Raw genomic sequence first — 11,360 nt, 5'->3', positions numbered from 1 at the left:
CCAATGGGGTGGGTAAAACTTCTAGTATCAATACCAAGAAACCCTCCAACACACAAATTTGAAAGGATAGCTGTTAGCCCGAAAACTGAATTAGAACCTGAACAATCAATTGAAAAACCTGGGATAGTGTTGAGCACAACTTATCAGACGTTGAAGGTTTTCAACCTATCATACCGGAAATGTATAAAGGGGACGAAGGCTTGAATGATCTTTGGAGGCAGATAAGGGAAGCCAATGAAACTAATGAATTAAGCCAAAGGGTTAACAAAACCAGTATGGGAGGAGATGTCTTTCTTCTTCCTATTGAATAATTTGAGACAGGACCTCAAGCAGATCTAGAGATGCACTCGTATTGGGGAGACAAGGGATCAATGAGATCTTGGGATAGACAACCTATATCTTTAAGAACTTTGCCCTCTTATATGGGAGAATATGAAGCAAAGTCGGATGTGAAAGTTGTGCCATCACAAAAACTCTTAGCAAGGAAGGGGATGGACTCCCAGAGTTGATAACCATATTATCTACTCAAGTGACGTGTACCATTACTCTTGCCGAGCTTCTCAAAATAAGACCTCATATGTGGACTACACTAGGACAATGTCTCAAAAAGTATGGGGTAAAGGATCCTTACTCACGAATGCAGGAAGGAATCAAAGAATTAGAGAAACCTCAATTAAACATGCAACCAATACCCTTAAACAAGGTAGGAGAATACTGTGAAGGGAAAGATGGCAATAACATGCTCCCAGTTAAATAGAAGGTGTCACCATGGGAATTCTTGACAGTGGACTAAGTATGTATGGAAGAAATGGGGTAAACTAGCATTGAGAACCACCAAGATGAAGTTGCAACTTGTTGATGGTTATATGGAGAGACCCATAGGGCTCCTAGAAAAGGTAGTTGTTACATCTTGCGGAATTGAGTACGAGCATACCTTTGCAATAGTGAAATTTGGCAAGAAGAATAACTACGAAATAATACTTGGACGACCATTCATGCGACAACTAAAGATGGTCCAAGATTGGGGCTATAATCATATATACCTCAAACACATGGAGACTACTACGAGAATAATCATTAAAGACCATAGCTACAAAGACATGGACCGAACCCCAATAGAGGAATTTGATTTTGTTATGATAGTAGGGTTGGAACTTCCGACCTCGCTAAGTAAACCAAAGGAGTTATGGATGTGTGGGGCATCCAATTGTGGAAGCCTTAAATGGAAGAATGTATTCTAGAAAGAGCTATTGAGGATACAAAAAACATTCCAGAACCTTTTCAAGAAGAGTCCTTAGAACCTTTAGAATGGATGCATATTCTAGCAACCTTAGATGTGTGCACTATTGTGGAGTAACCAACGACTAAGTTTTGTGACCAGGATGGTTATGATGTGGTTCCATACTACATGATTAATATAGGATGATGAGGATAACCGAATCTCAGGACAATCAAGAAAAACTAAAAACAAGGAAGAAGTGGATGGGGAGCTGTTCCACGATTCTCCAAATCCTCTTGAACAAGATGATGATGCAGTTAATGAATGCTATGACAATCCCAGCGAGCTATAGGAAATGATACCAGACGTAAGGTTTTATGATTTTACAAATCAAAAACCTAGAAGTCAAGCACGCTACAAAAAAAAGAAGGAAACAAACAAAGCTAGGGATAACCCAATGCCGAAAACGAGGAACAAAATAGAATTTTTATTTCTCGTAAAAGCTGAAGACTGCATAAAAAACAAAATATCAGGCCAATTCTCTCAAGATCATGACTCTAGGACAAAAGACAGTCCTAGGGACATGAAAAAACGAACTCAGAAGTTGAACTCGGAAACTAAATCAAACAAATTGAAAATAGGACTGAACCAAATAGGGAATCAAAATGGATGAAAGTTGAACATAAAAAGAAGACCAAGAGCTCAAGAAAACTCTGAGGGAGGTATGGACAACTGAAACAAACTAGAGTGCTTCGTCAGCCTGTATAACCTGAAGTGGATAACAAACTGGTATACAGGTACAAGCCTTCAAGGCGATTGCAATTAGAGAGAGCAAGCACCAAACAAGAGTATAGATCCGTAAAGAAGATTGTAGAAATGAAAGGTGTGTGTGTGTGTGTGTGTGTGTGTGTGTGTGTGTGTGAGAGAGAGAGAGAGAGAGAGAGAGAGAGAGAGAGAGAGAGAGAGAGAGAGAGAGAGAGAGAGAGAGAGAGAGAGAGAGAGAGAGAGAGAGAGAGAGAGAGAGAGAGAGCACTTATTATTTGTTTTGCACAAATCTTCTTAAGCCAAGTGAGTGTAAGTGACTGAAACGATTTGATGAAAATAGTATGCCAAAAAGTTGAGGAATTAAGAACGAAACTTTGAATGTAGCATGGAATGATTTCTTTACAATGAAATGGAAAAATCTTCTGTGGAGAAGAGGAGGAGGACTATATCAGCAAGATGCTCTTCAGAGTTGCGCGTGTGGGAAACTGGTTTGACAGAAAAATAGCGCGAAACGGATTTTTTAGCTGACTGAAGGTGGCTGGGGACCACGTTAGAGTAATTTAATTCTATAGTTTCGAGTAGGCCGAGCACGTCCGCAATCTGAACGAACAACATACAATGGTGTTTTGTGGAGCAACCAGCTAGCACGGCAATGTCGATGGTGATTTGTCGATCGAGTGTATTCCAAGTGATGTAATGTGGATGCCATGGGGTAGGTGGCTGAACTGGTGATGGAATGAACTCACTCCATTTATGCATGTAGTGTCTGAGCACCCGCTCTTGCAAATGTGGGTAAAGACAATATTGCAACATGTACATTGCAGTCTGAAATTCTGACTGCTGCTCAATTAGATCAACTGGAATCGGCCTACCCATTCTAAACTGAAAAGAAAAAGCATTTCAATCAAAGAACTTGATAAGTTGTCATGTCTGCCATAGTTTTAATGAAAAAAAAAAAGACATTGTTGTAGCCAATGACCAACGTTATGTGACAAAGACAATGAACAAAACAATGAAATGAAGATGACAGAAGTTCACAGCTATACCTTCTTGTTTTTTTTCAAAAAATAATATTTTCTCAACCTTGGTGGATGTCAAGAACAAATGTTATAACCTAATGCAGTTGTTGTCTTGTGTTGTTTAATGTAGAAATGTTCTAAGTTTCTAGCTTTATGTATATTGGTACTGGTTGCTAAAGTGGTAATTTCAAAATTGTCCTCGAAAGGACTATGTGCCTGCATGTCCGCTTTCATTCTCCTCAGAGGATTGCGCTTGTGCTGGCCAACACGTTTATGGACGTTATTTGTGACTGCGATATATCTCCTATCGTTTTTCGTGCAGCGTATACTGTAGACTATGTATTCTTGCCGCGGCGCTGCTTTTTCTGGGGTGGAAGGCCGATGCTTGTCTCTGGTTGTTGATGAGTGTCTAAATCTGCAGTCCATGCAGATTGGTTAGGTAAATTAAAAAATTGACGGTGCTATGGAGAAATGAATGGAAGCTAGTATACTTGTTCTCCATACTTGACTTGGTCTGTCGCAACTGGCTCGTATGGGGAGGCTGGTTGTTCGTAATTTACTACTTTGTGTTTACTGTAGTGCCATGCTACCTTCTGGATTGTGATAGGTGGGTTAGTTGCATCGTGCGTGTGGTTTGCAAAAGTCATGAAATTTGTCAAGATAGTGGCACAATTTTCTTGAGTAGCTTTTGAAAATTCAGCCAAATCAATGTTGTAACCAAACCATAGCTACTCCATCGTGTACAGTGTAATTCCTTCAGTTTTTGTGTCGATCGAGGAGTTGTTGTGCTTCAACATTACGCAACATACTCTCATCATCCTCGTACTGGATGTCAAGCTCTTCAAGTATTTTCTTCATGAGACCTGCAGGATGTAGGAGCAAGCTAGTTAGCACGACAGATAGAAGGCATTATATTTTTCTTTTCCAATAGTACCTGTTGTCATTCTGTCTGTGCTTGGTGTGGCCATCCTTTGGTCTAGAGCTTTATATCTTGCATCGCACTTATTCATGAAGTTGCGACTCTCTTGAAAAGTATGGAACCCCTCAATATACGCATGGGGGTTCTCGCCTCCTGAGTTTTCCAATCTCATCTGCTTAGTCGTGAGGTAAAATCTCTTAGGTTGTATCGCTGGTTGCGTCTCCTTTGCGTTGTTCGTGTATTGCTTGAAGAGCTGCATAGTAAGATGAGTGATTGATTTGCATGTGTATACACAGGCAGATGCAAGATCAGAGAAGCGTGCAAAATGTACCGTGTTGTGATCCATTGTTTGATTCAGTTTCCTGCACGTAAAAAAAATTATTTTGAAGATCTCTTGCAGTATTTTTGAAGCATAAGATCCGAGAAACGTTTAAACACAAATGAATGAAATGTCTCAGTAGTGCAACATATTGAACATGAGAAGTCCATAGAAGAGAAGACAAGCGATAAAACAAAAATTCCTGCTTTATATAGAAGGCAGTTACAAGGCGATTTCATCTATTTAATAGAAAGAGGAATTGATAATGAAGAGGGCGTAGGAAACATTCTCGGCTAGAAGTTCAAAAATCTAGATGGTGTGAACATCTTTGGCGTAGGTAGCTCTAGTAAATGTAGCCGGGTTCCCTCAGTGATGCGTGATAGCATCACGTATAGAAGGCCAGGGGCGAAAACTTCTTTTACAATGAGCAAGACGTTGGAGTTGATTGTTGCGCCTTGGGACTTGTGTCCAGTCATAGCGTAGGCAAGAGCTAGTGGGAATGTGGATTTATGGTACCAGTGTCCATTGAATGTCCGTCTGCTATGCTTTGACCGTCGAAGTGTAAGTTCCTGTTTGGATGTGTCGAGTGTGACTTTGATTGCTTTGACGCCTCCTTCTTCATCTTGGAGGATTTTGTCTATGCGACATAGTGATCCATTGGCTGCTCCAATTGTTAAGTCTATGTTCTCTGTTATCAGCGCCTTTGCTCCTTCTTCTATTTTATCAATTGCGTGGAAGTCGGGATCTTCAAGCCATGCTTGGAGCTCAGGGACGTTGTGTGCATTTTTCTTGAGGCCGATTTGGATGATGTGACTATGCCGATGGAAGCGTTCCAAGAGAAGGTTATTATAATATCGAGCGTCACTCTTGTGTGTGCAAATGATTGTCATATTCCTATCCATGTGTTGCTCTATTTGATCCTGCGTTATGATGCGGTCACCGAGCGCATCGTGGATCTCTTTCTTTGTGTTGCTCTATTTGATCCTGCGTTATGATGCGGTCACCGAGCGCATCATGGATCTCTTTCTTTGTGGGGAGCCTGATTCTTATTGTATTGAGGAACTCTATGTAAGAGATCTTTTGCATGGTGCACTGAGCAAGACATAATGTACGTAGTAGCAGTGGACCAGTAAGTGGAGCTTGTGATGTGGAATGAGTAGCAATGATCACTTTGATGCCTGCATACCGGTGGCAACTGTGCCAAATCACCGAACAAGAAGAGCTTTTTATCTTTGAATGGGTCTAGCAGTGTGCCGTTGGTAACATTCACAATTTGTCGTACTATGAGATCAAAAGTTTTCTTTGTCAACATAGAAATCTCGTCTATGATAATCGTGTCTGCTTCTTTGATACTGACATATCTGTCATCAGTTTCGGAGATTGACAGGGGATACTGTTGTGTGCACACTGGTATCTTGAATTGGTAATGGACAGTTGTTGCGATGCTGCTTAACCTCGTGGTTGCTGCACCAGTCGACGCAGCGAGTGTGACAATTTTCCCTTGCATTATGAGTTGGCTTGTGATATATCTTATGAGGAAGCTTTTGCCAGTGCCAGGAGTGCCTGTGATCACATGCAGACCACCCTTTACTGCTGTGAGCTTCTTGTAGATCTCTGCTTGTTCAGATGTTAGTGACGCGTTTTGGACGTTTTGAAGCTTGTTTAGAAGGACAGAGATACGAGAAATCGTGTCTTGTTGCTCGTAGTCTGTTTGCACATCTGGAGATTGAAATGAGGCAGCCTTTGTTGAGGATGTCTTCTATAGTATCATGTTGTGAAATTGGTGTGTTTGATCTGTCGTGAGCATATTTTGTTGTGTATACTCTGTGATGTACATCTCAAGGTCCTCATCTGTCAGTATCAAATTTCTAAGTTTGCACTCAAGATAGTATGACCTAGACATGTTCTCCGGTGAGAGCAGCTGGGATTCGTTTGTGAAGGTGATGCTCCTTAGCAGCACGTTGTAAAAGAAAGCCTCTGGATGATGCCCTGGGTGGAAGTCTGTGAAACGGACCAGTCGGTGTTGCCGCTCCAATGGTTGGCCGTAGGTCTTTGCCTCTGAAATACTTTTTTTCCCTTTTTTTCCCTTCGTCACTGTGTAATTCTTGTGGAAGTCGTAGAACGTAAGATTCTCCAGACTTTGTGGTCGTGCGCAGTACAGATCGATAGGGTGCAGCACGACATCATTATTGTGAGAAATGATTCGTTGTCGTAGTGCTGGGGGTGATGAGTCGACGTATTGGACGGTGTCACTCTTTGAAATGATTGGGATTTGCAAACAATTTAATGCCACTTCTATTTTGCTGAGATAGGCTTCGACAGTAAAGAGGCTGAGATCAGCTTCAACTTCACAGTGTCAAGGCCACCTAGGCCTAAGCGCTCTGCATCTTCTGAGCGGATGTTGAGATGGCCCATTGGTTCAGTTTTGAGTGCATACTTCAGGAGGTAGTAGGACAACGATGAATTGGTGACCCGCTGTATATTCATATGTGCACCCCATAGCAGAAGCAGTGTAGGGTGGTACGGTACGACATTTCTGTCTGCATGCCGAGGCCTGAAGTATTGCCATCTGTGATTTTTTTCGTTGAAGACTGGGTTTGGATTTGGCTGCGCATGAAATGGAAAACCGTGTTTACATACTCCATCTCTTTGACCGTGGTAACAACTTGTACGGCACTTGTGAAGTTGTTTCCTGAGCACGAGTTGTTGGAGGCGGCTCACTTCTGGCAAAACCACAGTGCTAGTTTCTGGTGGGATGTATGCAGTTATCTCAGATAGTTGCTCTTTGTCTTCTTTATGCATCCACAATATGACATGAGCATGCAGTGATCCTCTATTTTGGACCTCATATCTAACCAAGTGGTGTTGCACACGGCCCAACACACCGTTCGCAAGTATATATTTGGACATAAGCATTTGGAATTTAGTGTGGAAGGTGAGGGCGCATTCGACTGGGCAGTCTGTCCAAGTGAAGGAGGCGTTCAAATGACGTCCAATTAGCTTGATCGTGTCAATCTCAGGCCATCTTGTGTCTGTGACCTCATCGGTAGTGAAAGTCAAGAAGAAATCAAGCATTCCCCATTCGTCCACCATTGCTATCAAGTTCTTTAGGTTCTTGCGGTGCCACGAGTAGGATCCTGGCATGCTGGAAGGGGTGCTGTACCTAAGCACATGTCTCACAGTATCCTCGTCAGTTGCTGTACGATTGGCCTTCTTGTAGTTGTCAATGTCCCTTTGCAACAAGCTCGGGTGTGTATTGTTAGCCAACATAAGAGCCTGATTTAGTTGGTACATTATGAGCAGGTATGGCTTGTACAAGGTGTAAACGGAGAACAGAGTCGATGCACGTATCTTTATATATATACTGAAGTTGATTTTACCATCATATTGGCCTTTGCCGAAAGGGAAAAGGAATGGAAACGCTGCCGTCTCTATTGTGATGTCGTTCACTGAGCTTGATGCGGCAGGCATGCCGTTGGGCTTGAAAGTAACTGTTCTCTCAAGCAATTGTTGACAGCCACGGAGCTGCAGAGAAGCAAATTCGTAAGTATCGCTAGCGGTGAATTCTCTTCTCCTGGCTGGTTCAACGATGTTTTCGATGATACCAAACATCAAACTCGTGTCAAGCTGCGCCATCAGTGCAAACGGTGCGTTGTCTTGTTGGTGCTGAATGATCTTGCTCACACTATCTTGACTTAGTATGCAGAGGCCAAGCTTCTTATTTGGTTGTTCAGCCATCGACATGTACTTCTGTAGTACGAAGTTGTTCTCAAGATTGAATGCAAGTATGTCTTCCACTTGTGATGTAGCTAGGTCTTGCTATGTGAAGGTTGTTCTATGCTCTTTACTCCATGATAGCAGAGGGTTATCTAATATTGAACGTCTCTCTACTGTACCACGTGCAATTGTTGTCACTGTTGAGATGGCGTTGATAGATATGTCAATGACGCTCAGTAGCTGTATGTGAAGCTGATTTCAGCTCAGTATTCTTCTTGTGTAGTCTGGAAGTAACGGCACACAATATCTGTGACGTGCACTTGAGTTCTCACAAGCGGAGCACTGCACCCATTGTGTTTCTATTTGTGTAGCCTCTAAGCTGGATACCAGTAGACTGCTAGCAAACATTGCAACCGCTGTCTCGTCTGGAGCTGGAGTACAATGAAAAGAGGCGCTTCTTTGGATGAAAACTACACCACAAACAAAGCATATGATTAAAGGTCTGAATGTAGTTGCTATTTCTAAACTCCATCGGTGTACTAAATTGACGATATCAATCCATGATTGTGAGCATGGTAGAAATATAGCCTTCTTCTTGATTGAAGTGCGATGTCTCGCTTTTGATTTGCTGAGGTGTATCCTACGCTTTCAATGATGGTCCATTGAAGGCTTCAGTCGGACTCAATCTTAATGGTTCAATGCGATCAGAACCTTGTGATATTTAGTTACTAGTCACGACTAAGCAATGACCAGTTCAAGCGTTTGAAACAACTATGTACCTGGTGCTGGATTGCGCTGTTGTGGGGTTTTGGACTGAGAAGAGGCAAGCGGTAGCTGATTTCTTGAATGTCCCTTGCAAAGAATAAGTACGAAGCGTTAGAAAAGTAATAACACAATGTTTAAGGTTCTGAGAGTAATCTCATTATTTGTATGTGTTCTTTATCTCTTATGGTATAGAAAAAAAAGAAAACGTGCTGGTGTCCTTGCACGGGGGAGTTTGCACAGTCCTCCCCAATTTTTATAATACGAGGGAACGTGCCATTCCCACGGCAGCGTGCAATTTTTGGTGTGTTACTTTTTACTGTGTCCTTAGCGTTCAAGATTACAATGTGGCACTTTGTACTCACCGCACGTTGGAATATGTCGCCGTTGCAAATGTAGAGGAGTTGTGTCCAAGTTTATCTTGATCTGTCTGCAATGAAACACAGTAGAGTTAGGCCATAAGTAGTTGCGCCTGTAGAAACGAGCTGAGTAAGGTAGTTGAAGGTGGACATACACACATAGCTGCTACAATTTCTAGTGAGACCCCTTTATCCTCAGCATAGACACCCCCTACGCGTGCATAATAACTCTCCCCTCCTAGACGTTGCACAAGGTGGACATGGTCTCAAAACATCAAATTAGTTATCCATGCAAGATGCACTAGCAAGTAATAAAGATCTACAGGACAATTGGTAGCATTGTGAAACGAGGAATCACCAAGCAAACAATTAGAGCTGATAAGAGGGATTTGCTAGTAGTGTTGTACGCTGTGACTAGCCTTGGTCTGCTAACGCCATCTGTGTACTCCATGGCCCTCAAGGTCCTCCAACTACTCCTACCAACAACATGTAGTAGAGCGTATTGCACCAACGCTACTACCACACCCTGCATCATCGCCACAAACCCTGGAGCATTGAATTTTCGAGAGCTGAATAGTGCAAAGGGGGACAACAATTTGTGCAAGATCTGATTGGAAAAGCTAGCAACGCATTGTCACCTAGTTGAGCCCCTTAGAGCTCCTATGTATCCACAACGATAATCACTTACACTTGCATGTTCACGGCTACTCTAGAACAGAAGCGCAAGAAGTAGATTTTGAGAGTATTGCTCTTTGTCGAGTTGCAGGCCCGAACTCAAGAACGCAAGAAGTAGATTTCGAGAGTATTGCTCTTTGTCGAGTTGCAGGCTTGGACTAGCTCTGTGACGACTTGATTTGTAGAGCCTCTTTGTCATCCCAATCCCCTTTACGGCTTTTGAGCATCTTGACATTGTTTATGAAATGAAATCTAACTCTGTGGCACCTTGATGAAATGTGTGTTTTATTTCAGGCCCGGACTAGCTCTGTGACACCTTGATTTATAGAGCCTCTTTGTCATCCCAATCCCCTTACTGGCTTTTGAGCATCTTGACATTGCTTACGAAACCAAATCTAGCTCTCTAGTGTGCTTACCGCAGAACCATGAACGGCTCTCAACTGTCACACAGAAGCTTGAGAAAGTATGGCACTATGCAAACTGGGTGCAAAAATTGCTAGACAGAAAACTCCAAAATGCACACGCCTCGGTGAAGAGGCCTTAGGTATTGCCATAAGTCTACAAGTTGTGAAGCAAACTCTCATTCCCTTTCTATGGCCTTCTACACAGTCACAGTCTTAATAACAAGCTCGACGCTGCAGTCGCCGAGCTAAACTCTCTTGTAAATCCTATCACACTTATTTTTGCCTCCCTTGCCAAGCTCCCCTCTGATGTTACGTTCACTGATGAAGCTCCCATCACCAAAATAGGCTTGGAGCGAGCTAGCAAGGTTTTGCAATTTATCATAGGATCAGCCAGTTTTAGGGCACCACTGCTCTGTCTAGTGGGTATAGTGGGCCAAGGTGGGCTCGACAAAGAGACGCTCTTGGCTCACATTTTAGAAGAGCTGCAACAATCGCAATGTGCATTCAATCATGTGGCACATGTGGAATTTGTGAATGAAAGCCCTGATAGTATGGGGATCAGAGAGACGCAATCATCCCTACTGTGGCAATTAGGAGGTCAAGCCACATACTTCCAAAGTGTGCTGGCGGGGAAAGGAAAGTTGAAAGAAAGGCTAGAAACTCTACATACATCAGAAGCATCTGTATGCATCGCCATCGACAATGTCAGGAGAGCACAAAACTTGGAAGATCTGCTTCCTGCAAGATTTGCAACCCTTCTGCCATCACTCCATATTTGCATCATAATCACATCATGAGCGACAAGTACAATGGACATGCTGAGTTCTCACTGAGGGGAAATCCTCAGGTTCTGACATTCAAGCACCATATCTGCAGAGCCACGTGCACTCAAAAAAGAGGCGATTCGCTAACATTGGCAAATTATGTCAAGATGCAGGAAACCCTCTGACTGCATCGTATCAATAGAGGTATTTTCCATGTACGTGGCAACGAGATCAGCAAACATCTTGCATTTGATATATGATGATTGCCTCAGATAAACAAATTACTCATAGCTGCTGAGAAAATCGATCTCGCAAATACACAGCAGCCCACTGGGAGTTCATGTTAAGGCCGATCAGAGTCACCCACGACCATAAGTGAAGTGGTGTGACTTAACTTTCCACATTTGAGCAACAGAGGCCAACATTAAATCTCAGAAA

The 11,360-nt window shown here is 42.7% G+C and overlaps 1 protein-coding gene across 1 annotated transcript; it reads right to left on the bottom strand.

Moving 5' to 3' along the window:
• Positions 1-4,119: 4,119 nt before the first annotated feature.
• LOC147464556 (uncharacterized) lies at positions 4,120-10,975 on the bottom strand. The gene is made up of 5 exons (XM_086509641.1): positions 10,829-10,975; positions 9,086-9,150; positions 8,738-8,810; positions 4,254-4,284; positions 4,120-4,175 (listed from the first exon to the last, which is right to left on the bottom strand). The coding sequence occupies exons 1-5, from the start codon at positions 10,973-10,975 to the stop codon at positions 4,120-4,122; spliced, it is 372 nt and encodes a 123-aa protein (XP_086365767.1).
• Positions 10,976-11,360: the final 385 nt, after the last annotated feature.

The sequence above is a fragment of the Adiantum capillus-veneris genome, chromosome 1 (assembly GCF_014529385.1).
Source record: "Adiantum capillus-veneris isolate H3 chromosome 1, ASM1452938v2, whole genome shotgun sequence".
NCBI lineage: Eukaryota > Viridiplantae > Streptophyta > Polypodiopsida > Polypodiales > Pteridaceae > Adiantum > Adiantum capillus-veneris.
The sequence above is the reverse complement of the archived record's forward strand: the minus strand, read 5'-3'. Positions and strand labels throughout refer to the sequence as shown.

What these genes read in the sequence shown, in the direction of transcription:
- LOC147464556 (XM_086509641.1), bottom strand. Translation starts at nt 10,975, where the DNA reads ATGTCCATTGTACTTGTCGCTCATGATGTGATTATGATGCAAATATGG. An exon ending in ACAGCGCAATCCAGCACCAG is followed by an intron (nt 4,285 to 8,737) that starts GTACATAGTTGT and finishes TTTTACGTGCAG; the next exon opens with GAAACTGAATCAAACAATGG. An exon ending in AAACAATGGATCACAACACG is followed by an intron (nt 4,176 to 4,253) that starts GTACATTTTGCA and finishes CTTACTATGCAG; the next exon opens with CTCTTCAAGCAATACACGAA.